At 45.0% G+C, this 26,992-nt stretch overlaps 1 protein-coding gene across 2 annotated transcripts in view; it reads left to right on the top strand.

Moving 5' to 3' along the window:
- Positions 1–3,649: 3,649 nt before the first annotated feature.
- ITPRID2 (ITPR interacting domain containing 2) overlaps positions 3,650–26,992 on the top strand; it is a 43,257-nt gene continuing 19,914 nt past the window's right edge. The window contains exons 1-10 of one of the 2 annotated variants that reach the window (XM_054829737.1): positions 3,650–3,865; positions 4,205–4,486; positions 4,638–4,686; positions 10,175–10,224; positions 11,074–11,130; positions 13,899–13,935; positions 15,239–15,337; positions 15,845–16,053; positions 16,984–17,678; positions 21,290–21,362. In XM_054829737.1, the coding sequence (XP_054685712.1) occupies positions 4,264–4,486; positions 4,638–4,686; positions 10,175–10,224; positions 11,074–11,130; positions 13,899–13,935; positions 15,239–15,337; positions 15,845–16,053; positions 16,984–17,678; positions 21,290–21,362 (1,492 nt within the window). In that variant the 5' untranslated portion in view covers positions 3,650–3,865; positions 4,205–4,263. The other variant, XM_054829736.1, reaches the window with a different exon arrangement.

The following is a 26,992-nucleotide window of genomic DNA, read 5'->3' on the forward strand; positions in this document are numbered from 1 at the left end:
CTCTTAAACACAAACCCTGCCAAAGCAAGTAACTGCACAGTATTTATCATAGCTTTGTTACTATGTAGGACTCTTCTTTTGTGAAATGCTTGCTAAGGTGAGCTATTTGTTAGCTCCTCCTCTCTTCTGTCTGGAAAAAGCCAACAACATGGAAATCCAACTGCGGTCATGAAATGTTGCTGACTTGGAGCTGCTTGTCCCAGGATCAGACCTATGTTAGGCGGCAGCGTGCAGTTTCTCCCCTTGCCAAGAACCAGTTCTCACCACCATGTAAAAGTCCAACAGGCGGCTTTTGCCTTATTGCACCACTTCTCTAATGCTACAGCCTTTAATATCACTCCCATTTCTTATGTCAAAGGAAGGTAGTAGGCACATAGAGAGCTTTGCTTGGGGTTTTTGTTTGGTTTGTTATTATTTTTATTTTGTGGTGTAAACCTATTCCTAATTGCCCTGTCTAAAAGCTTCTGTATGTGTTATTTGCTCGTGTGGTCATAGCGTCCTCTCCATGGTGAGATCTGTGCCGTGGGGCTTTGGGGACTGGTTCACAGCATGTTGTCCTGCGGCAGATGGTTGTCCTGGCGGGGTGAGGTTAGCCCTCCGCTGAGCTGGGAAACAGAAGAAACAGCTTCCAAATCTGGCCATCCGGACCTCACTGGCACCTCTTGATCCCATTTGGTCCCATCTTCCTCCAGCACTGGACGTCTGTAGCTCCTGGGGAGGCAGCAGAGGAAGAAGCGCAGGCTCTGACCGTGCTACCAAGGGCCCAGCTATATAGCCTGTAAATATTGCTTTGGTTTCCGGAGGCTTATCCCTGTCCCTCCTTACCGTATGGAGAGACACAGATAAATTGTGTAATCCTTCCTGAGGGATCTCTCGATGTAGAGATCTAGCAGGGAAACGATCTGCTCAAAGCATTGGGGAAGCCTAGCCCTACTATAGCAGGGAAGTGCTACTTGCGGTGCACTCAGACATGGGAACAAGTCCCCAAGGGAATTGGTGGAAACACCTCATTTATGTCTTTTTGAATTATGTAGGGTTTGGGGTTTTTTAACAATCCTGTATCTGAAAGAATCCTCTGCAGGCAAAAATTGAATTCAGTCCTCTTCAAGGTTTTTGCTCTTTTAAGAACGAAAGACAGTGACTTAGTGGCATTCCTTGGGCTAAATTGTATCTGTGTGTGTGTATTTATACGCACAATTATATATTCAAGGACAACTCCCAGATGACAAATGTGAGAGTTCTTTTATTATTATTCTTAAAATGTGCGTGTGTTTTTTGCTGCGATGCCTGGTAGTACTGTTAAAGGTGCTGTGGTTATAAATCTTCCTTTAGGAATTTATAATATAGTGTAAATCACAATTTCTCCTTTATCTTATTACTGCCTATGCATTTTTTATTTTAATAGTTTCAAAAATAATTTAGGGGAAAAAAAAGTTGCTCTGATTTAAGTGACAAGATGACTTCACAGGATTTATTTCTTTGAAGTATGAGGAACAAATTATATTCTGAAGCAAGAGAAGCTTTTATTACAGAACAAACCCACTTTTTGGTTACAAGTATTAAAAGAAATAACAAGCCAGATATTTTCCTTAGAAAAAAGTTCCACTTAATATAGGAACTGAGTGTATAATCTTTATGCTTAGAGAGCCAAAGGGAACTTGCTGGGAACGTGTGAAGGTGGAAGTGGGAGTCCAGTACTCTAAGTGGCAGGACTTCAGTGTGAAAAGCTACTGGCTGCTGTTTACATTTCAAACGTTCTCTGAATAAGTGTTGTCACAACAGACAAGCAATTATAGACAATAATGTCAGTAATTTGTGGATTAAGAACTCCTTAAGGATGTATTGGCACGGCAGACAATAGCTGCTTTTAGCTCGCAACTGTTCACCCTCAGCTGTGCCGGCGAAACTGAACTGTTACTTCCAGAAGGTATTGTGCTCCTCCGAGGCAGGGGCTAACCTGCTCCCCGTCCTCCCTCCCGCCCCCAGGCCTCTCCAACACCTCCCACCCACACAGCTCAACCTCAGAGAGTCATTTTTAATAGCTACATCTATTTATGCGTATGCACAAGATAGAAATACCGGCCATTATGTCGAAGTAATGCTGTGCTAGGCTCTTGCCAACAAAACCAGAAAAATCAGATTTTAAGGTTCCAGCACTGTAAATACACCTGCGAGCAACTGCAGCCAAAGGCCAAGCCCCAGCGTGCCGTGGCGGAGGGTGCAGGACACGTACTGACCCCCCCCTCACCCCTCAGGACACGCTCTGTATTAGCTTATGCAGAAATGTGTAGCGTGTGAAACATGCCATGCTGAGAAAACGATTGTTTTGATGATCAACAGGAAAGATTCAAGTGTAGTTTGCATTTTTCTTTTTTTTTAAAAAAACCCAACATCTAAAAATACGGTCCCAAAACATGTAGACTTTCAGAGACAAATTAAATACGAATACTTTTCTTTGTGCCACTTTTCTTTGTTTTAATCTCAATACACTGCATTCAGAAAATTAGAGCGTGTTTAAGAAAATGGCTCACATGATGAGGAGAAATTAATCTTAGGAAGGCTATGTATATGTAAAGTAGTGGATGGGTTGGAGGGGTTAGGAAAAAGAAGAAATGTGTTGCGCTCATTAAGTCAATTTTTTTTTTTTGTAGGGGAAAAATGTTACAAATTCCTTGATAGGTTTGAACTATAAAGCTGGAAAATGAACGGATATTTACTGAGCATCATTAACCTGGTACTTCTATAGGCAGATTTGCCTTTAAACAAAAGGTATCTCATGCGCCTGCCTGTCAATGCCAGCTGAACCCCCAGACGACTCCGGTCCTTCTTGCTGTTTGTGCTTAGTAATTCAGCACCTTTTCCTGAAGATGCTGTAAAAGAGCTGTTTAAAAAGCTTATTTCTCCCAGGCGCCGTGGCTGGAGGTGAGCTTGCTGGGCGTGCAGGGTTCAGCGGAGGAGGCAGCCGGACCCCGCACAGGGCAGCGGTGGGGTCCTGCTCCCCAGGGCAGGCGTGCAGCGGCCTGTGGCAGTTATGTGGCCGCTGCAGGTCAAGCGCAGCCCAGGGAGGGCTCTCGCTGCAGAGACCTTGGCCACCATCTCAATGAGCAAACAGGACAGTGGCGGAGAAACAGCTCCGTCCTTGACCGTGAAAGTGGCCTTTTGTGTGACATCTCCTTCCAGACACAGGGATTGCCTTTTGCTGGGTTTTCAGTTGATTCTGGTTGCTTGAGTACACCCTGAAGCAGAAGATAAAGGCTTTAAGTGTATCTAAGATGTTAACAGGCCTTGTTTGGTACCGCTGGTGTCCCTGCAGACATCTGCCGGTGCCAGAGCAGAGGCTTATCTGATGTCACACCCGAAAGCAAGGCAGAAAGTTGTGCGTGCCCAGCCAAGCTACTTGTCTTCTTGTGCCTTCCCTCTTCCCAGTGCTCCAGTTCCCCAAAGAAAAAAATGTCACAAATACTCTTCTGCCGGCTCTGCATGCGTTTTGGTTTGGAAACACCCTTTGCACGCCCACGGCTGCCCGGCCCGACCCCGGCCAAGGAGCGCCACCGAGCCCAGCCAGGCCCGGCCGTCCCCAGCAACGGGGACCCCCTCCCTGGGAACCGGTGCCCTCCCGCCCCTTCCCCGGCCGCGCCGCCCGAGCACCGGCCCGCCCGAAACCCCGACCCCCGCATCCCTGCCCGAGGCGGCGCGGGTGCGGGCGGCCCCGGCAGGAGGCGAGCTGCCGCCGGCCCCGCTGCCATCACGTGGCCGCCGAGTTTTCTCGCCGCAGCGGTATGAGGAAGTCAGAGGAGCCGCCGCCGCCGCCGTGCGCAGCCCGGGCGGGCGCAGCCTCCGCCGCCGCCTCCCCGCGGCGCGATATGTGAGTACCCGCGGGCGGCGGCACCGGGCTGCCCCGACCCCAGCCCGGCCCCCTGCCCTCCCGCTGCGTCCCGGGTGGCGGCGGGGCCGGCGCTGGCACCTGCGGGGCCGGGAGTCGGCCGTCTGGGGGATGCCGGGGGGCGGCGGTGAGTGGGTCTGGGGGCGGGCCGGGATGTGATCGCGGGTGGGTGGGTGGGTGTGGGAGGGGGTGAGGGCGGGGCGGCGGCGCTCCCGCGGGGCTGCGCGGACGGCGGCCCCGCGCCCCCCGGCGGCCCGTCCCCGGTCGTGGCCCCCGGACGGCAGGCAGGCAGGCACGGCTCTGCTGCTCTTCCCCCGGCAGGCTGGCTCTCTCCGGCACTCGCCTCCCGGCGTGAAGACCCCGCCGGCGTCGCCGTCCTGATGGAGGAGTCCCCGGCGGCGGAAGAGTGGCAAGGGGCGACCCAGAAGAGGAAGGCCTGGGCCAAGAGCCGGGACTCCTGGCAGGCGTCGGAAGCGGAGGATTTCTCGGCAGCGGCGGCGGCGCTGGCCCGCGGCGAGGAGGAGGAGGAGGAAGAAGAAGAGGAGGAAGAGGAGGAGGAGGAGGATCTCGCCGGCGGAGAACTGCCGCTGGCCGCAGAAGCAGGTCAGTGCCGGGGGGCGGCGGGGCCGGGGTCGCTGCCTCAGGGACCCCCGCGGGCCGGCAGCGGGGGCGGCCTCGGAGGGCCGCGAGGGGCCGCCCCTGACGGACGGGCCGTTACTGACTGTCGGCTTTTCTCTCCTGCTCTGCCCTTAAGGCCACAGCGTTCCCAACGAGAAGATCGCGATATGGCTGAAGGACTGCAGGTGGGTGCTCCCGCCGAGCCTGCCCCTGCCGCCCCGCTCCGGCTCCGGCTGCCGCCGGCGGGTCGCTGCGGATGCGGGGCCGGAGCCCGCGGTGCCCCACGCGGGGTAGCAGAGGGGAGGAAATCTCGGCGGCGTCCTCTCCCGTGGGTTCGCGTGGGCATCGCTGCGCTCTGGAGCAGTCTTTGTCATCGGCGCTGCCGCTAGCCTTCCCGGAGTCTAAAGCGCCCTTCGGTGTTGCATAGGTTGTACCTTCAGTTGGGGTTACCAGGGGAGCAGCAGCGTATGTACGTATGTATGTATGGCTAGAGAGGAGCTGGGTTTTGGCACCTTTTCTCTCCTTGATGTCTCATGTAATGAGGTTGAAGACTTTCAGCCACTGCGGAGGATCTCAGTTTTAGGGTAAGGAAGGCGGCAGTATTTTGGAAGCTGTTCTGTTTCTCACTGAGGGGCTCCAGTTTAAAGCCTCCCGCTGCCTTGCCTGGTTTTTGCTGCAGATTCGAAGAAACAGAGCTTACCTGGCAATGGCCTCTGTGCTTAGGGGTCTTAAAGAGCGATGGCACAATTTAGACTGATTTGATTTATCCAAGTCTCTCTCCATGTCTGACATATCGATTGACATCCTTAACTTGCGACGTGGTATATATATTTCATGTTTCTGTTACTATTACAAAATATTTCCTCGGTGTTTGGCTGACAGCATTACCTTTTCTTCATCTTCAGTGACATAAAGGTGTAAATGCTACATCCAGTAGCAGCTGCTTTTGTCGGATCTTTTTCTCCATTCAGCCCTTGGAGCCAGAGTTGAGGGGGAGAAGCTAACAATTAGCTTTCCAGTAGTTAACAATGACATTTCAAGACTTGATATTTTTGGTTTCCTTCTCCTTTTGAAAGCAGCTACGTTAAGATGAAAATTTACGTCTGAGATTAGCTGTGCCTTTATGATCTACTGATCCACGAAGTGGCCGAGCTGAACTTACTCCCGTAACTGAAGTGTGAGTTGTTTTATAGCTACAGGCTCCTTAGTATCGTTTTCTTCAGATATCTACAGGCTGGGGTGTTGGCAGCTAGAGGCTTGAAATCATACTGTATCCCTAAAATATGATGTTCAGACCTGACAGGCCGTTCTTCCAGAATGCCAGAATAGAAGAAGATTTTTCTGACTTTACCTGAAATCTGGTGTCCTGTTGGTCTAGGAAGGTATATCCTTAAAAAAAGTGTTATGAATTCAGTGGTTTATTAGAAGTATTTTTTGAGCAGGGAGGGCAAAAAATGGAGGAGTGGAGGGGCAAGAGGCCCTGGAGAGAGAAATTCTTCCTAACGCTGCAGTGCCACTTCTCTCCGTATCTGCAGGATTTCTCTCTAGAACCTTCCCTGGCCCTGTGATCCTTACCATTTCTGTACAGAATTTAAGGAAAAGCACAAAACTGCAAACTGCCAATGTGAATGTCTAATGGATGGTCACAAATTTTCAGTAATAACACAAAGCTTGCAGTTTTATTCCTGTGCTCTGGTAACTATCTGTTGTTAAAACTGGCACCACAGGCTTCCATGGAATGTGTTTGCATCTCTGGCAGTTAATTCCCAAAATGTGGGAATCTTATTTTACACATAAGGAAATAAAGCACAAGTTTACCCTTTTGCTAATATGGAGATGCAAATTTAGTTAATGCATGTTTGTGAAACCCATTGTGGCCCTTCCACAGAAGTCTTTTAAAGTATGGCTAGTTACTGTTGTAATCTTTTCAGAAGAATCTTGTGTTCTCAGAAAGATAAAATTTCATTTTTTTTAAAGATTTCTTAAACCAAGCTATTCAGACTGGCGTTAGCCTCTGACTCGGTAATGTGCAGAGTGCGTACATATGCGGTTCATATCTGGGAGGTGCAATCCCAGCTACCTGGAGTAGTGCACAGTCCCTTGTGTTTTAAAATTGCAGAATGGTTTGATTTTTTTTGTATCTAATATAGGTGCGAGCAGTAGCTAGTAGGTGCCATAAAATGATTATTCAGTTTGCACTGTTAGAAATTGACTGTATGTATAGAAACCCTGAACTGATTGTCTGTTGGTAACAATGTATATAGGAAAAGAGGACAGCATAACAGATGACAAAATAGCTCTACAGATACTACAGTGTATTGTTTAAAAAAGAATACTTAAAACCAACAATTGTTGAGAAATTTACAGTTGTCATCCCTGAAAATTCCTGTTTAATAACACTGGCTTTGCTGCGGAGCTTTGATTGCTGCAAAGTGCAGGCAGCATACGCAGGCTGAGCTGCTGTTTCTGGTCCATCGCACAACCTCGTTCTTACAAGTTAGCTCTGTTGCAAAAATATAACCATTACTACAAGTGAACATTCAGTTACTAAAATAAAGTATCTTCTTTGTTACTGTATTTTCTAAAAGCAGACCTTTGCATTTTGTCTGAGTTTCTATAAGCTTTTGTGAAATGTACATCAGAAGAAAATTGGCACTTTTAAAATCTCACTTTCTGGTTTGAGTTGGCAGCGGCACAAAAAAAGTTAATATCAACTCACTGCATAAATAGATCTGCTTATAAGATTTATTCCTTTGTTTCCAAAAGCATTGACAGTGTTATAATATGGATAAAAAGAATTACTAGCTGTCCCTTGGTATTCACGTTAGCAGTTTGGGGCTCTTATTATTTGGCATCTTTGTTTCACATCTGCTTTGGAGGAGAGAGGAGAGTTCCTAATATCCCATGCTATTTAACTTGGTAGACACATGTTGTTTGGTTTTTGTTGGGTTTTTTTTTTAAACAATAACAGCAAAACAAAACAAAAAAGCAAGTATGTATCACACTGTGATAAGAATTATGGAGACTGAAGAAATGTCAGATGTTACCCACAGTTTCTGCTTCATTCATGTTTCGGGAATCGCATGCCTTTGAGAGTGGCATCCTTTGCTCTCTCCCTGATTCTTTGAAAATGCATTTTGAAGTAATAAGAAAGCTTACAAAGGTTTCCAGTTTTAACTCTTGTAAAGCTAAGACAAGAAACACAAGTGTTTGTATTATACTGATAGAAAAGAAGAAATTTTTGTCAACACTAGTGACGTGTATTATTTGGATTGAGTGTATTTAAACTCTGCCAGTAATACAGGGGATGCGGGAGGTATTTAGGAGCCATCTCCTGTAGATATGCAGGAAGTGAGTTCTTGAAATGCCTCAGAAAGAAGAGATTTTTTTTCTCCAAGTTTAAAATAAACATGGCTCCTGCCCAATTAAGGCTTTAAAAGCTGAGGTTTAAACACTTTTACAGCACAGTGCAAAACCCTTCTCCTGTTCCTGAAGACCACCCTACCACAAATGGTAGCTGAGCAAACCAACCACTGGAATGAGAGGAAGCCTCAAGGCTCCATATGGTCCTCTTACCTGCTCGGTACCCACGTCCCGTGGCAGTGTGTGCATCGAGAGTTCGTTCAGTTCTTTTTTAGATTGATATTGAGTTAAGTTATTGCCGTGTGTGCTAAAATAAATGAGTGAACGCAAATGGAAAACCATAGGATCCCTTGATCAAGGCACTGGCCCGCTTACGTGCTCTTTGCTGAGGCTGCCCTCCGGTTGCCATTGGCCTCCCTGCGCTGCTCCTCGCTGGCCGCCGTGTGAAGGCTGCCGGGACGTGCCGGGGACCTGCTGCGATGTGCTTTCGGCAGGGAGACCTCGTCCTGAGGGCCGGGCAAGTGGAAAGGTCCCCCAGCCCTAACCTTCCCGAGAGCGCGAAGCTGCTCTGAGACAGAGCTGGCCATGCTGGCTTGTGGGCCTTGCTGGTGGAAAAACAGCCTGGCGTGGAAAGGCAGAGCTGTCCGTGCTGTTGTCCAAGATGATTTTTGTGTGGATACTTGCCCCTTGTTTATACTCATGCTGCGTCTAGTTCTTAAATGCAAGTTTTTCAAAGGTGGGGGGTATAAGGCAGCTGTGCCTGTTGCAGCAGCGCAAGCAGGGCAGCAGATGGGTGGGTGACAGGGCTGCGTTTCTGGTAGCTGCTAACGTGCTGTAGAGGCGACGGACTTAATTTCCGAAAGGAAGTGTCAGCGTTGGTGGTTGCTTTTAGCGTTTTCTGCCAGCCGGTGCGTGCAGCGCTGACCTTGGCTGTCAAAGTCACCGGCAGCAAGTTTCTGCATCAAAAAGGTAGAGATGTGGAAGTAGCTACTGGGGAAGGAGAGCGAGAAGAATGGGAGTGCACCCATCAAAGCCAGAGAGTAAACAACCAGCATAGTTATTACCTCAGAACATAAGGCTTGTTGTAGCGTGACAGGTTTAGACAATATGCCCTAGGTTTTTTCAACCCCTGACAGGACAGACACGCAGAAACCCGGGAGATCTGAGCCTCGGCAGAGTCTGTCCTGTCACCCGAAACACGCTCGTGCACCTGGATGCACTGGCTGTTTGCCTTGACGTCTCACCACAGCGGGGCTTTGCTTGGCTTTGTAAAAGACACGCTCCCTTATCAGCAGGCCACATGTGGAAATAGTGAATTCTTTTTAGAGGGGGGAATAAAAATTAAGGTTGTGAAGTGTAAGACCTGTTGGAAAGCAGATGCAAACTTTCCTGGCTTAGTTTGGCCATGGCAGCAAAACAAATAATGTATCAGAGCACTGTTTACTTTCAGGTCTTTGGGCAGGTTTATGTATTTGTCTAATTAAAAACCCAAATGAAACATACATAATATAGGCACATAAATCATCTGCTTTTCCCTTCTTTATGAGAATTATATTTCTGAATTTGTTTTGGGCTTTCAGAGTGAATGCTGCACTACTTAATAGTGACAGGCCTTTGGTTAAACAAGTCTCAGAGACAAGATGTGGAAACATCCAGCTGGTGCCAGCATCTGTAGCGTGAACCCAGAGAGGGACTGGACCTGCCATTTGTGCGGTTGCTGCTGCTCCCTTTGGGCACCATGAGGTTCATCAAATCCCCTGCCCTTCAGGGAGCAGCAATAGGAGGGATCATCCAAATAAGAACCAACATGAAGAGTCTATAAAGTATCAGAACTGGCAAGTGACATCTGACATAGCTGTCAAGATTTTTATCGTGTTCCTGATCACCAAATACAGTTTGTCACCCCTCTCTCCAAGAAGTTTCAAATGTACAGAAAAATGGCAACAATTTTTGCCATATAAATGAGATTGAATTAGGCCATTCAAAAACCCACGATCATTTTTTCTGGGTGTTTTGCTGACAAGCTTGTGATTTTCCTCGAGAGAGGGCTGCTGACCCCAAAGCTTTGCTACTGGCTGGTGTCTGAACGTTGCAGTTGTTATTAACCTGTTTTGTTGTTTTTCCCTACAAGGCATATTTGTTCAGTGGGTTGGGGATTGTTTAGGAAGTTATTGCCAGTCCTCAGATGTTTGTGCTTTCTGGGGGCGGAGGGAGGGACAACTGCTGCTATCACAAGCTTGTTACACACTGTAAGGAAGGACATGAAGCAGCAAGTTTTTAAAGTAGTATTAATCTCTTCTGTGGTTTCAGAACGCCTCTGGGAGCCTCCCTGGATGAGCAAAGCAATCCTCTGTTGAAGGGTAAGGAAAGGCTTTACCTTCTGAAATCGCTTTTGCTGGGAACTGTGCTTTCGTGGATGTTCACCTGGGACCTCTGCTCGTTAGCAGCGACACAAACCACAGCCTAGTTGGCGTTGCTGAGTTATTCTCGCTGTGAAGTAGTTCTGCCCGAGAAACTGGAGAAGGGGGAAAAGATCCTGAATAAGTCTTTCTGGAGAGTTTAGTAAGCCCTAAACGCCCCCCCCCCCCAAATATGCAGAATGGGGAGTTTGTAATTTCCTCTCCAAGCTGGCGGGCATGAGGCAGTCTCTGTCTAATAACTCTGGTTGCCACACCTGAAAATTTTACTATTTGAGCAGGTCCGAATACTAAAGTTCAAAGTACAGCAAGAACGCGCAGGTAGTGACAGGGTGCAGAGGAATTACTTGCTGTGCCTGGAGTCGTTGCTTCAGCTCTTAATCTGGTACAGGGAGAGAGGAATGCCTAAGCTGGACTCAGACTTTGGATCCCCCTGGTAAGATGTCTGGAGCATAGATAATGTAGCAGCAGAAGGCACAGATGTGTTGGGTGGTACCTCCAGGTTCCCACTTGCAATTAATTCGGTTGTAGGTCAATTCAGGGATGTTTCTGAGCACAAAACTAAAGTAGCGTTGTAGTCATTCTCTTTCAAAATAATTTTTCTGTGTTCTCAAATGTAACTTGTCACTTCTTAGTGTGTTTTCAGTGTATGAGTAGTGCAGGAATCGTAAATATAGCCTGGTTATATCCTGTTGTATCAACTGAAGTGTCTTGCTAATATCTTTAGTTAAGCTGTTGCAAAGAAAACACTGCAGCATTCTAGTTGTTGAACTGCTAACTGTACGTTTTCAGGCATGCTGGTGAGAAATGGAGGAAGTTTTGAAGATGACTTATCCCTGGGAGCCGAAGGTGGGTGTGGCAGGATTATGACTCTTTTTTCTAGAAAAAAAAAATTATGTTCAGTCATCTGATTTTTATTTTGAAAGACAGCATTTCCCTTCTGGTCAAAGGCAGTTGATAAAGCTGGCTAGAAAACCAGCATGAAGCATGTAGAAAAAGGCAGGAAGATTTGCTTTTTGAGCTTATTAGACCATCGCTGGTGTTAAACATTCTGGTCTAACCTGAAGGTCAGAGGCAGCCCTAAGTTTGCTTCTGCCTTCTCGCTTTAATGCCCACAGCAGCAGCACAGCCTGGAGCTCTCACTGAGGCAGTGAGAAAGTGGTTTCTCCTACTTGCTCTTCTTGTCCATGGGTTACTGCTGGCAGCCATGCCTGCCCCACTTCCACTGAATCCCCTGGGAGTGGCATGTGCGGACTTTTGAAAGGAGGAATGAAATTCTGTCAGCCAAGAGGCAGACCCGTTCAGGGATAAGTGCTTTTAAAAATGAAAAGCACCAAAGCTGAGTAAGTATTTTGGATCAGCCATGATGTACGCTTTGCTGCCGCTAGCTGCTTGCCCGTTCTTTCTCTTCCCTTTTTTAAGGGGAAGGAGATGTGGCTGTTCATGGTCGACTTTTTTGTTAGAAAAAGACTTCTAGCTTCTCTGTTGATCGTGGGTTAGAGGTGTCCATAAACAAACAACCAAAAGCACTGTGGATCCTGTTCTAACAGCAGCATCCTGAAATAAAATATCAAAAAACAGTCTCACAACCCAGGTCCTGGGGTTATCTGCAGGATAGGGGATATAAGACAATATCTGTTTTCAGTGTTAAAAAAAAGAAGGCAAACCCACCCACTCCCTCCTTTAGCTTTTAATGTTTTTTGAACTACACCTTTTGCAAAGTATCAGAACTTTGTCAGAAAGCCCTTTTTTCCACAACAGTCTTGCTAGTGCTGTCACAGTAGTGGCACAGGGCCTGGAGGAAGGAAATGTCTTTAATTTTTAAAGATTCAAGACTTCTAAGGAAAACAGTTGATCTGATAATGACTTAATGACCTTGATCTGATAATGATGGAGAAGCAGTAAATGAGTCCCTTACTGCAATAGATTAAATAGGATTAAATTTTCTTTCTGATAGTCTTTTCTGCTTGTTAGATTGCCTGCAGTACAAATATTTCATAGGAAAAGTTTCTTTGTAATGATAATCGAAACTCTGAGCACATGGCCAATAATACAAGAGTCAGAACATTTTAATACATCAGGTTACTTTTTTCTTTTCAATTTTTTCCCTTTATCATTGCCAAGGATTTCTGGTTTTTATGAGCCTTTAGCATGATATAGGCAGGTCGTCTCCCTCCTTTTCAGATGACAAAGGTCCCAACACTAGAATGACTGGTTGATTTTCCTGGGTAAGGGCGCGGGTGTTTCTGCAGGGCTTTGTTTCCCATCTGAGAACAAGGGGACAACAGAGCTGCTTGGAGCAGTGCTGCATGCCCTGCCAGACAGACAGCCCCTTTGAGGCTGGTATGAATGGCCTGCCCTTGTGCACCCGTGGCTGCCTGATTCCAGATCCGAGCCAGAGCCCTGTGTGAATGGTACGGAGGGCATCGGGCAGGGTCCTGTAACCCCCGGCCCCTGCTGAGCTGTTAGAACCCATAGTTCAGCTGTTTGCACCAGTCACCAGCTAATCCACATAGATAGGCTCACCTCCACATTATAGGCAAGAATATTAAAAAAAACCCGAACAAACAAAAAAAGATGTGGCGTCTGCGTTTTGTATACATTTAAGTTTCTTCGTGATGCCTCTGAAGAGAGAGGTTGTGAGGTTTCCATGTTTGCTTTCTGTTGCTGGCTGTACCCCTCTGGCACAGCGAGTTGAGGTGCAGGGTTTTCCTGCATCGCGTTTGACATTATTTTGCTCTTTCCATAGCTGATTCTGAGGGCTGCTATAGCACATACATGCTCCTTATCTGTCTCCTGGGGCGAGTTTGTTAATGTTCAGTCGCCTCTTTGGGGAACCCATAATTTAAGGCTGGCGCTCAACTCTCTGGCTTGACAGGCTGTTGATTTTCTGAAAGAATAATGCTGCCTGGGATGTTCCTGTGAGGAGCTGGGCTGATCCAGCTGCAGAAAGCGCCAACTTCCCTGTCGGAGGCTGGTGACCAGGTGCTTGGTACCTCTCGGCCGGCCTCTCTCCAGGGCCCTCTCGACTCCGAATGCAGCCACTGGTGCCCTCGGCACTGCAGCCTTCGCCTCGCTGTTGTCCGTGGATTGCGCAGCTCGGGCAGCCGGGGCCCTGCCCCGCTTTGAGAGCAGGCTGTGCTGCTGCCACGACGAAGGAATACAGTCTCAGTGCCTGGCCGTGGAGCCAGCTGCCTTTCTTACGTTCCTTACTTTCTCTACCGGAGCAATCCTTGCGTGTCTGCTTCTCCTCCTCCTCTTCCCGCCCAGGAACAGCCCTGCAGCTGATAATCGCTTCTTCAATTGCAAAGCAATAAATGGTTTATATAACAATTACTAGCTTACCACACGTAAAATTTCCAGTTAATATGATTAATGACAGTATGTAAACATGTGTCCATGTGAGATTTTATTTTAAACATAGCCTGAATAAACCAGATCGTCTTTATATCAGCCGTATACTAGAAACACTTGACAATCGCATTTATATGGGAAAAAAAAAACTTGGCTTATGTGGGAGTATTGGTAAACGTGCTCGCTGCCTGCTGCTTCATACCGGTTGTGGGAACTGTAATTTTGAAGAGGTCTGTGTGTAACAACTTCTTGTTTCTCTACAGCTAATCATCTACGGAGTGATACTCAAATGGAAACATGGTAAACATCTTTCTTTTTGTTGTTGTTTACTTCAGATAAATATTTATACTGGAGGGTGGGAGGAAGAGGGGGCAGTGGAAGTCGTGGAGGCTACCTCAGAGCTAAAGTTCTTCTGGTCATGTCAGCTTACGTGAGAAGGAAAGAGAAGATCCAAATAGCACAGGAACAGTCATTATAAAATGCAGAAAAAAGCGCAAATTTTTATTCTTCCAGCAGACCTGACGTAGATTTTGGGGTAGCAGGAGGAAAACAGAGAAATGCCACATCTTCTAAGTAACTCAGTATGATTTACCTTCTTTGTCTCATTGATGCCTTGCCATTTCAGAAATGTCAAGGGAAAATTAGTGTTACGTTTCAGAGCAGATATCCTTTGAGAGTGGGGAGAAAAAGACTTTGAGAGAGCCTGCTTTATAGGGAGAGCTTCTAAATAGAATGTGCTGTGACTAAAACCCCTGTTGAGCCTTCGGCAAATACCAGCACGGCCGTGTGGGCAGCATCCTCGCTACTCCTCCTGAGCCGGGCTCCGTGAATGCACTTTTAGGTGAATTCTTTGGTTTCTTGGTGTTTGTTCTGGGGTGTGTGTGTGTTAGGATTTATACAGTAAAATTCACCCTGGGAAGGTTTGTCCTCCAGAGAGATTGTCAGTAACGGTAGGTTTGAGGCCAGGGTACCACCTAATGCTGAGGCGGCTTCTCCAGATGCAGGGAGGAAATAGTTTGGGATTGGGAAAGAAACTGGCCGGCAGTCTTGGTTGGAGCTCGTCTTGCTCCGTTTCCTCCAGTCTGGAGCCTCTTCGGCTTCCCCGGCCGCTGCTAGGGTGGCTCGCAGCCTTGTGCAGGTGACAGCCAAGGGTCAGGGGGGCCGGGTACCTGAGCCGTGGGGAGGTGGTCCTGCCGTGGAGAGGTGGTCCTGCCGTGGAGAGGTGGCCCTGCCAGAGGAGGCAGCGGCGCGGGGAAGGGCAGGGCAAGGCAGGACAGGGCAGCTCACCCGAGGCCGGGCTTCCTTGCTGGAGGAGGGTGGGATCGGGGAGGGTGGGGCAGCGAGGGGAGATCAGGGGTTTGTTTATTCAGCTTGCATTTGCCTTCAAATTCTTACTGTCTACGTACATTTTTACTGAGGCGTCCCAGGGTTTGCTTTTGTTATTGTATTTCAATAAATGACATGGCTAATATAAACCAGATAACGCTGAAGGGGAAAAGAGAAATTCAGCAGTGCTGGAGGCTTAGCTCTCCTCCGAGACGGAGAATCGAGTTCCCGAACGAAAGGGGTTTATCGCAGGGGTCTTCTCCGTTTGTGTTGACAGCAATGGTGTGCTGGCGAAGGAGAGGAGGCTGCAGTTCCACCAGAAGGGGAGAAGTATGAACTCCACCGGGTCTGGAAAAAGCAGTGCGACTGTTTCAAGGTAAAAGAGTACTATGCTTTGAAGGTCGTGGCACAGTTCAGTGGAATTTGGCTGCATTTTGCTGGCAAAACTTACTTCTGCTCCTCAGTTAAATGGACTTGGCTTGATTTATGTGCATTGTTGCACTTAGTAGCTGAGAAGGGAATTTTCATTTGGTTGCTTGAAAAAGTGCTGTTTGATTTTAGTTGTGGTTTGCAGTAAATACTAACAAATGAGCCCAAACATTTTTGGGCCCTGACATTTTAAAATCAGAGTTCTGCAGAATAAGGGCTGACTTTATAAATTAAAGGATTGGATCTCAGACATCTCTGGCCTGATATCTCTGGTGATGTGAACCAAAACTTCAGATGCAGAGATCTCCACAATTATTTCCTAAAGTAGACTGAGCTGTAGGAATCAAAAGCTCAATAGACCAAGCTGGCTACTGGGCTGAATTAACAGTTGGACAGAAGGGACTGGGTCTTAAAAAGAGACAAGTAGATCGTAAACATCTTTTCATTTGTTTAGTGTTTCTGAATTACTGGAGCTTTATGAGGAAGATCCTGAAGAAGTGCTCTATAACCTTGGATTTGGAAGAGATGAACCAGATATTGCTTCAAAAATTCCAGCAAGATTTTTTAATTCATCATCATTTGCCAGAGGGATAGATATCAAAGTGTTTTTGAATGCCCAAATACAGCGCATGGAAGTGGAAAATCCAAATTTTGCTTTAACAAGTAAGTATGTTTTTGAAGCAAAGTTTATTTTTAAGGTTGTGAACTATGTATACAACTCTAAAAGAAGGTGTATATCTAGTGTTTTGGCAAAACCCTGTTACAGTCTAAAGGACAAATTGCCTCCGGAATCCATGATAAAACTCTTGCCTGGTATTAAACATGGCAAGAGGTGACCATCAGTGTTGTACACCTTGGGGTGAGAGGAAAGGATTTATGGTGGGGGAGGGAAGTGACAGGCACCCTGTAAGATGCGTTGCCTTCTGGTTTTGTATCATTCCTGCTTCTTGCTCCTAAGCTCGTCTTCCCTTGTAGCTTTAGAGCACTGAAACAAATAGCAGTTATCTATCTTTTTCTTGTGTTCTTCAGTATCCGGGTGGGATTTTTGAAATCTGTCAGCAGTGACCTACTTCTGTAGTTATTGAAATCTGGGCCAGTGTTTCTATTGACTTGGACAAGAGCTTTGTTAGGTCAGTAATGAGTGTTGCTGAAATGAGGACATAGCTGAAATGTCCTCTTGTAGACGGAGAGAGCAATGCGAGTAACCCTTATCTTCGTGGCATTTTGTAAATTAACTTGCACACATGTACCTGTGTCCTTTTTTTACTTTGTGAAAGCTTTCCTCGCTGTTCCCCTGCAAAGATTTTGTCCTCTCTTGCAAAAGTTTTTTCCATTTTTCCACACTGTGTGGTATAACTTTCGCATTACAGGACTAGGCAGTGTTCAGTCAACTGTTGGGGCCCTTGATATAAGCAGGAGGAGATTTGGGGGTGAGGGTGGGCAGAGGTTATGATGAAAATTCCCTCTTCAGAAATGAAAAAATGAGCTGTCTCTGAGAATTCAAACCATCGTGTAGAGATGGATCAAGAGGTCTGGGGTGTGATGACAACAAACATCCTCATAAACTCTGCCTTATGTTTTGTTCTTGTGCAGGTCGTTTTCGTCAGATTGAAGTGCTTACTACTGTGGCCAATGCTTTTTCTTCTTTGTATTCTCAAGTCTCTGGGACTCCTTTGCAGAAAATTGGTAGTATGAATTCAGTGTCTTCCAGCAAAGAGGCATCCAGCCCTCCTCCTTTAAATCGCAGCAATACAGCCAGTCGGTTAATGAAGACCTTATCTAAGCTCAATCTGTGCGGCACACAGCAAGCCGATGGTAGCGGCTCCTCGACTCCTTCACCTGTTGAAAAAGGGAAAAGTCCAGCTGAACAAGACAGCGAGGAAAATGGTGTTAAAAACGAATCTAAATTACCAAAATACTCTAAAAAGAAAGACTCTCCCTCTTTTTTGGCTACTGTAAAAGAGGAGATAGCCAGTAGTCAGACAAATGCTGTGGACACGTGTAAACCTGCAAGCCTTTCTGCTGGGACTGATGATAAGCAAGAGGGTACTGTGCCTCCAGCAGATGTGCAAAGCGGCAGGTTGGCAAGCACCCAGGATAGACCGTGTGAAGAATCTGGTCTTTTGGACTCACCAAGCCTCAGCAGCAGTTCCAACACATCCAACAGCAGCACCTCGACACAGAGGCTGCCCGCAGCGTCGCCGGGTAGAGACCTCTGCGCTCCCCTCGCGAACCCGTCCCTAATGAATGTAATGCAGCAGCAGAAGGACTCCTTTGAGATGGAAGAGGTAGGTGGAGATAGATGGCTTTGTTTTTGCATACAGTTTACATAACTTGCTGGCTGCCAGCAGAGGAATGTTCTCTCCTGTGCAGTTGACAGTATTTTCTCCAGGAATACTTTAAATTCTCTGAGTGCTAGGACAGTTGTCGCTCTCTCTTGGTAGGCTGCTGTAATCGACCCTTGTAATGAAATAACTTGGTGCTGCTGCTGTTGTTGTTCCTGAGAGTCAGCAGGAAAGTTCTCGTTCTTTTTTTCATTGAGCTCAGGTAATTGCAGTCACTTGCAAAACTACTAGGAACTTTTCCTGTGGAAATAGATCTAGATTCACCTTTATATCTATAAAAGCCTTTGGTTTTAAATTTTTGCTTTGCTCAAATTGCTAACTGGAAATCTATTTTTGTTGCCTAAAAGTAAATTCAGTGTATCAGTTGATACTGATTGAGGATAATTTGTGGATGGAGCAAGAGTGTTGTTGCATGAAAGGGAAAGGGTCTGTCAAGTAGAGTGAGGTGCTCATCTTGTGCAACTTTTGGTTTTAATGGTGATCTACTATATGTTGATTTGTTTGTTCTCTGGAAATTAGCACACTGAAGGGTGCTGTTTGATGTGCCTTTGGTGGGAGCTTAGTTACACATTCTGTGCTAGCTGCCTTTTAATGTCTTCATAAATGCATGTATCAATTTTTAGATTGATAATTGTCGTAAAGAGATTTTAATTTCCAGGCTCCTGTGATTTGTTTGTTTGTTTTAATTCAAGAATGCATTTTTTTGCATAGACTTACACCTTGAATTGTAAGATCTGTCGTAACTTAAATGAGCAGGTGTTTTTGTGAACACGTTTCAAAGTGGCTGTTGTTAACAATTCAGCAGTTAACTTTTTCATCTGTGTGAAATACCTATGTAAAATGAAGGATTGTGATTTAATTGGTGAAATGAGTGAAGAAAGCAAGTGAATAGAAAAACCCCAGAGTTTTACAGCAAATGAGGAAATGATTTAGTAGATACTATGTCTAGTGTCGTATTGGCACTGCAGGCTTCTGAGGCTCCTCTAGATCAACTAATATTGTAGCTGAAGGCACTCATTAAGTAGAAAGAGGTAATCCAGCCTCTGGTAGTTCTTGCCACTTGTTTGTGCCTGTGTGTCATCGCTCACATGTTGTGTGTACATCTTCTGAATCAGAACAAAAGACTGGTCCAGTTGAGAGGGGAAAAAGAAACCCAGTGTATTCTGATTTATTTATTATTCCTGGCTTAGTTTTCAGCCAGACAATTTTCTTGATCCAGTTTGTTGTGTAGCTGCACAGATGTTTGCATTGGCACAATGGGAGGGGTCTGAGTGGCAATGCATTTTGCTATGTTCTTGATAGCTGGACTGGTTTCACATATCCCAGAGGAGAAATCTGTTTTTTGGTACTCTTGGGTAAAGTCGAAACAACTAATTAAAAAAAAAAAAAGGAATGGAATTTTCCTTCAGAGTAAGTTGGACTGTAAAGGGTTATGACATGAAGAAGACTTGCTGAATTCTGCACAAGCCAAATGCAATGTGTTTGCAAAGTTTTGGTTGACACACTTTGCAGTGATGCCAGTGCATAAACACAGCTGTTTTGGCAAGACAACATGTGATGTGGGATGGGATTGTGGTGAATTTTTGTTTACGCAATATAATATATACATATCAACTGCCTTCAGATCCCTGGGAGGGAGGGATTCGGTTTTCTTGAAGAAACTTAGAACAATACCTGGCAGCATGATTTTATTTTTGCGTGTCTCTAAGCAGGGTATAATGAACAATAAACTGTATTAGAAACAGTGACAGTAACTCCTCCCTCCATTTCCCCAGCTTGGCTTGGAGTGCATTCATCCACATAAGAATGATGACAGATATATCAAGGAAGCTCTTTCCACGCTTATGAATGCCTTGGAGGTTTGAGCGCCCTTCGGAAGTCTGTGGCTGTGAAGATAGCTAGTGCGAGAGTGAGTCAGGGCAGGATTTCCCTCCAACGCCCGCTCCTGAGGTGGCCAATTACAGTCCCGAAGGTCACTTACCAGCATCAATATTGGCTGAAGGGATGGGGAAGGAGAGGGGAGTGCTTCTGCGTGCTCGTGGAGCTGCACCGTGCTGCGGACGCGGCCAGGATGCTGTCTCCCAGCCAAGGACAGGAGGTGGAGGGCATTTAGATGAGAAGAGGCTTAGCTGTTGGGAGGCTGCAAAATTAGCCGTCGGAAACAGGAAGGTTTCAGAGAATCAAGACACCTTTCCTGGAAGGCCAGTCCAATCAAGGGGCCTGTAAGAGTTCCTTTCTTTTTTTAATAATTGTTTTAAAAGGTACTTTTCCTAAATTTTCATGGTGAGCCCTTTCTACACTCCCTTGCGTTTGGACAAAATGAGCATTTACCCTTTGGTACAGCCTTCATCTCCTAAAGGAACAGAAGCCTCTTGATTTATTGTACAAGAGTAATGCTGTTCACTTACTAATGGTGAAAAGTTCAAGCTAAGTACATCTCAAAACTCTTGGAATTAAAAAAATATGCGCCTTTGTGGCTGCTGTACGCATGATATCGATGCAAATATAGCTTCTTCTTTAGCCAAATACTAATTTGAGCTTAAAACCATCAGTATCCTGTTTTTGCATTTTTAAGTTGATCAAAAATGGAGATGAAAATTTCATTGCTTGGTAATTTAGAAATTAGGCAGGCAGCCCATTAGAGGGAAGGTTTGGAGGGGGGATTCGGGTTTTTGTGCATGTAGACTTGCATGTGAACCATCAGGATTTTTTCTGTAGTGCACAAAAGAGAAAACCTATTGTAGCTTTTGAACTAAACAAAGGCCTCCCTGTTGAGATTTTAGGCATATTCTCTTCAGTGTTTGAACGGTTGTCTGAGAACTGCTTTCTTAATACGGCTGTGTTTCACAAAGTGATTCAGTAATAGGATTAATTTTCATGTAGTTTTAAGTTCCCCAGTTGAAATCTGCATGGCTCTGAATACGTTATCTTCCTTTTTTTGTACTGGTAGACACAAGAAGTATTTCCACGATTAATGGCTTGGTGAAGTCTGGAGTAGGTTCTGGCAGTGTCTGGGTCCTTGTGGAGGATTGGTGGCTTGTGGGAAATACTTGCAGGGCAGCCGATGACAATCCTTATGTGCTCACCTCTTGATATATTTTTCTAAATGTATTTTGCTTGTTCTTTATATTCAAATGAGGGGCCAAGAGTGCTGAATGGAAAAGACAGTAGTAGTCTAAAGGTGGTCAAATGTATTTTCACACAATTATTTCAGTCTTTCTTCAAAGAGGAACTGAGAACTCTCAGTAGTGTCACAGGATGTGATTTCCTGGTCTTTTTGCATGGTGAATGTAACGGGAGGGGAGCCCTGCGCTGTGGGTGAGAGGTGCTGTACTAAGGATCACTGTTGTCCTACGGGGCATTGCTGAGTACCTGATGAAATAAGACTTTTGTTCAGGGAGATACAATTGACTCCCTCAATCTTTATAGGCTGTTGGACTGGAGAAAAAAACCCCAACAACCACCGCATGTGCCGTGTATATAGCTTGGGCATTCTTAAGCACAGGAACATATTCCAGTTGTCCTGAAAAAATTTCATCTCCTCTTCCTGACAGATCCAGAGTACAGAGGGCGATCTACCGCACGTTCCAACTTCTCACCAGCTGGCAGTGACCAAGTCAAGGAAAGGTGAGTAGACTTCAACTCCCAGGAGACAGCAGGCTGCTGAGTGTCCTTCCCTCTCTGAAATACTGATTCAGATATTTAAAACTTCTAAAGTTTCTTTTCTCTTTAGAAATAAAAAAGATCCGGGTTTCTTTTTCAGCTAAATCACAGAACATTACTGCAAAATGGCAACCAAATTACAGGCAAGATAACAGCCCTATAACCTCACTGGCTGTTTTCACTTTTGTACAGTTGATGCTATCAGAGGAACTGAAATGTTAATTCAGATTGTATGGGATTTTTTTTCCCTGGCAGATCCTGTAATTTAAGATACCCATTTAAACTAAAATTATATTGTTTTAAACCTAAATTGCATGATACATCTAACTTTTTCCTATGTGCTGCTGCTCTGTCTGCAAGCTGGCTGCACAGAAGACTAGTGTCTGTCTCTGCACCCACATGGAAATTGTAGTCCTTCACATGGCAAACTGTGCATTGGCTCTTGTGACTCAGTTTGTGCTTTCATCTCAAATTCTTATTTATGTATTTTATGGCTTGGGAGAGAGACAAAGCTGATCTTTAAGTTCATTTTGTGATTGTAACTTTGCCCAATGTTGGCAAGTGAAGTCCGTTTTCTGGCTGGTTGGTCTAACTAAAGAAGAAATAGGGCTTGCTGGATTTAGTGAGATGCTTAGCTGCAATGTAATTTCTTGATGAAACATCATTAGAATCTCTAGATACTAAAGAGAGACAAAAACCTGTCTTAAGAAAGAGAGATGGTCTTATTTGCCTTTTCACAAATGACAGGCTTGTGAACTATCGGCTGAATTGCGGTAACGTGGTCGAGAATGCTCTGGACTAAGCGCTGAAGGTTAATGCCTGGTTATTAGGGATAACTTGTGCTACTGGTTCAGCAGTGTTTTGCACATCACAGCATTGCACTCACTGGTCTTCCTCTGTTACAAACACAGGCCACCAAGAAGGACCGCCAGAAACTACATCCCTAACTGTTCCCAGCATTTCTCCCTTGGCTGTATTTTAAAGTTCATGATTCCATGCTTTATGCGATTACATGTAAAGAGATGCATTCTTTACAGGTCAGGTCTCTTGTTTGCCTGGCCTCGGCAGTTTCAGGAAGAGCTTTTTGGAGAAAGGCAACTAAAGGAACCAGGAGCTGCAGTCAGGGAGGAGAAAAATATGTTTTTTTAATCTTCTGAAATGCTAATTCTTTGTTTTCTGATCCCAGTAGCGATCTTAACCTCTTCTTCCTCTGTGCAAGGAAAAAAAGTCAGGTGGTCCTGTATGTACCCGCTGAAAGGTGCCAGCAGTTCTAGCAATAGGTCTTCAGCATGGCCGAAGCAGGGCGTGCTGTCTCATGTTTCCCAGCTGGTATATCCCACCCATTTCTGAATGCATTTGGCATAGTGTAGTGGTGACGCTTTGTTATCATGCAAGTATTGCCTAGAGTTTTCTATGAGTTACCTAACAAGGATGTCAGTGCTGATGGTAAGCCTGCATGTTTGCTAAAAGTTAGTCTGAGACCAACATTTTATTTCACCTGGAAGAGGTGGAAAGCTTAGGACTTTGTTCTATATGGGTTTCAGTAAAACTGCCAAGAGGGACAGCATTTGATGGAGAACTTATCCAAAACGTTAAAAAACAGTAGCCTTTTTTTTTTTTTCAAGTTGTCCAACATGAGACAACGTAGAGGCTTGTTTTCTCAGAGTGTTGCTCACCAAGTTTGAAGGCATCCCAAGTTAATGGTCACTTATTAAAAATGCTAGCCATTGTGTCTGAATGTGAAATGCCACTCTGACTAGCAATCTCTTGAGGTGGGATCAGCATGAAATTCAAGCACCGGTCTTCTGTTGCAACGTGGTTTCAGTTAATGATCCTCATACATGATGACCCACCTCCTTCAGTGGTGCTGGCTCTACTGTACATAAGCACTCATAAACAAAAAAATTTGTTCCAGATGAATTCTTCCCCTGAAGGAATACATTTGTACTTCTTTTTCGTGTAGGGGTACTTCTGTGTCAATTAGCAGGGTTAGTGCTGTTCAGTACAGACTGTTGTAGACCTTGCAGTGTCATTTTTCATCTACACAGAGGGCTGCAGATGCTTTCTCTGACATTTACAGCGGTTTATAAGGCATTTTAAGAGGGCCTATAATAAGATGTGAAGTATTTGAATTTAAAAAAAAAAAAAGAGATTCTCTTTCCTGCTGAAATAGTCTGAGGACTTAAGACACGCTTGAACAACACTGAGTCTACTGCTGCTTAGACTCCTCATTAAAGCATGTTTCTCATTTCAGATTAGCTTTGTTTACAAGTGGTAAGCTTAGATTTTCAAAAAGTGGCTTGGAAATGATTGCTTTGCTATAGTGTTGTCTTTGTTAAACGCTTTATGGGGGATACAAAGAATTCTGTATTGTATTGACTAGCTTGATGTACTTTTTAGGTTATGTCTTCCAAATGGTACTGAACTGAACTAGTTCAGCCATTATGCCTAAAACCGGCATTCTGTCCTCTGTTGCTGCAAACCTCAAATGTATTTTTGTTCATGCATTTGGGTTTTTTTTTTAGGAGCGCAGTAGAGAAGAATGAAAAGCTTCAGTTGCTTTGTGCTGTAAACACACAGTGCTGCTAAATGTCCACTATAAAAAAAACTTATTGTGAATTTATCTGGAAGGAAGGTTTGTTAGTTGGAAAACAAAATTCTTCCTGATGTATTTATACAGCAGCACCTTCCATTCCAAATGTGCCCAACAAACAAGACAAATATAGGTACAATGCATAGAGAACAAAGTATTCTCGAGGCACTGTAATTTGTGAGTGTCTGGTTGTCGACATCAGTGGCTCTGTGGAATTTTGAATAGCCACCAACCTTTTTCTTTTAAGGCATCTGACACTGATAGTCAAAAGTAGTGATTGATTTTTGAAAATTTAGTTCTTGAAAGTGAAGAAACCACATCATCAGCACTTCCTGTCCTTAATGTATTATTGTATTTATAACTCTCTGTGGGTGCAGCTCCACAGGAGATTGGAGATGGAGGAGTGAGAAGAAAACATTTGGAACAGATTTAGTATTTGTGGGAGTCTGTGCTTATCTGTCCAGAAACGAGGAAATCCCCAGAGACTCTGAAGAGTTTCTGCAGCAGGGCTCTGTGCTGGGCTGGTTTTGGCAGTGCTGAGGTGCAGGGTGTGATCAATGTGGGAAAAAGGGGGCAGCAGATATTTCATCTTGTAATGGAATACTTCATATCTAAGTTGGGAATGTCAATTTAATAATCGCGTGAAATACAAAGTGCATTAGAGCTTTGCCAACGCTGCAGGTACAAGAAAAACATAGATGTTACTAAAGCTTTGTGGGCAGTTTCCACGTATTTCTCCTCTTCTGTGTGAGCGGTCGAGTGATGCAGAAAGTGTAAAACGAGTACCTGATGGGACTGTTTGGATTGGTGAGACTGACAGTCCATTGGTGGCTGAATATTATTTTACAATAGATGAATTATTCCACTATTTGATAGCGATTCTCCGATAAATCTGTGCTCTCATGTTTTATAAACCACAGACTTGTTTCTTCATCATCTGTTCTTGTTTAGAACTTTGTCAGTTTATTTGATATATTTCTGAATACCCACATTTCTCTGGCATGTATTCAATGCCTAAAAATATTTTTATTTTTTTTATACAGCTTAAAACAATAATCCAGGGGCATTTTCATTTGTGCTCTGTTTAACTGGGACGTGAGTTTGATTGTTCCTTCTGATTTTGTTCATCTTGGCTGGTTCCTTTTCCCACACTTTCCTTGTTATGCTGCCTCTAGCCTTCTCCCGCTAGTTCAGAAGATTTCCTCTACATAGTGTTGGTAATAGCTTTGGGCTGCGGGGTCAGCATCGTGCGGTGACCGTTTTGTGGAAGGTACAGTTGCCTTAGTGGGGTTACTCAGGGCGAGGGATGATCCCAGGTTAGCCCCTACAGCCCAGCCTTTGGTGCTGAGTTTCCCGCATTCAAGGCGAAGGGAGGGGAGCCATAGCTTGTCACAGCCTCCTTCCCTTAAGACTTCTCATTGTCAGGAGGCATTTTAATCAAGATCTGAATGTAACTCTTTAGCTTTTTTCCAAAATATTTTCAGGCCTTCCCCTTGTCTGCTTGAATCTGAGAGACATCCAGGTTGTACATCTGGATCAGCAGTTGACAAGGAGGGTGGATACAATTATGTATCAGTATATCCCAATGACTAGTTGGTATTTCCAGTCTTTACAGAGCCAAATCTTGCCATTTCACTACTTGAGATTCCTGCTCTTTAAAAAATTTTACTGCATCTGCATGGTAGTGGTATAGTGGAGAACTCTGAAAACTTGCAAGAGACAAGGGTAAGGTGTGGTAGAAGACTACTCATACTTACAAAGAAAAGTCTTCTCTGATTTGCTTTAAAACATTAAAAAACCCCACAGCCTAGCAGCTCTGCAACACAGAAAGCAAGGGATGGCTGTATTAAGGGGATGTCTCCTTAGATGGAAACAAGGCAGTTTGAATCTGTTCATGCTGTGCTAGTCTCTTGCCATGGATAAAGACGACGAGGCAGGTACCTCTGCTCTCGACTGACCAGTTGACTGACAGTATCTGTGATGTAAGGCTGTCAAAGCATGTGCGTAAATAAGAAATGCTATAGAAAATGATTTAAACCACTGATTTTTACTTTAGTACTGTGTCTCCGAGGAGGCCTGGAATTGATTTGAGGAGACATGTATACATATATATAGATGGAAATTTTTTTTTATAGCCGAAAAGGAAATATTGACTGAGAAGGAAATAGAAGGGCAGGTCGATATTTTTCTTGAGCAGAGACAAACTTCATGCACATGAAACCAGATGCCAGCACACACACTGGTGAATTGCTCTACCTGAACTAGTTGGTACCTCTCCCCTGTGGCTAAGGCTTTCACCAGTAGTGCTTTTTCCTTTTAAATTAAAATTCACCAAATAGGAAAAGGGACAGAGAGGAGGCCAAAGTAGGTGACTGTTCACCTTGGAGGAGGTGGCAGCTTCCCACCAGCCTTAGCTGTAGTGGCAACCTGTTCATGGCACGCTCTTTCGGCTGTATTAATTGTATCGGGCAGTTAATAAGAGCTAGTCCAGTTCTCAAGGAAGTCATTTCCATTGTCTTTATTGAGAGCTGGGTGGGGATGTCTGTCTTGAGGTAGAAAAGTTGTTTATCATCGCAGGATATTGTGGCTACCATGATAACAGAACAGCAGCACAATTTGAAAGGCACTCCCTAAAAGCTGTGTGAAATTGCTGATACAGAATCTTAATGGGCAGTTTGCCTCTGCTGCTTGTTCACAAGCTTCTGGGCCTGTGCAGGCTTTTATTTCTGCGTTAGTGAAAAGTTCATCAAAATTAATACTGAAAAAAATTAGTTCTGAATATCCAGCAGTTTCAAAACAGTTTTCATAATGCATTCCAATGCATTGAGCTGTGAACTGGGTTTAATTATATGATGACAGTTAAGTGGTTGCAGGAATGTGGGGCAAAATTCTGCGTTGAGCCTCCAAGAAGACAGCAGCGAGCTTTCGCCCCAGGGTGAGGCGGAGGAGGCAGGGGTCTGGGGGCTAGAGGCCACTGTGGTCTCATCCCATCTCCAACCTT

The sequence above is a fragment of the Grus americana genome, chromosome 6, assembly GCF_028858705.1.
Source record: "Grus americana isolate bGruAme1 chromosome 6, bGruAme1.mat, whole genome shotgun sequence".
Classification (NCBI taxonomy): Eukaryota; Metazoa; Chordata; class Aves; order Gruiformes; family Gruidae; genus Grus; species Grus americana.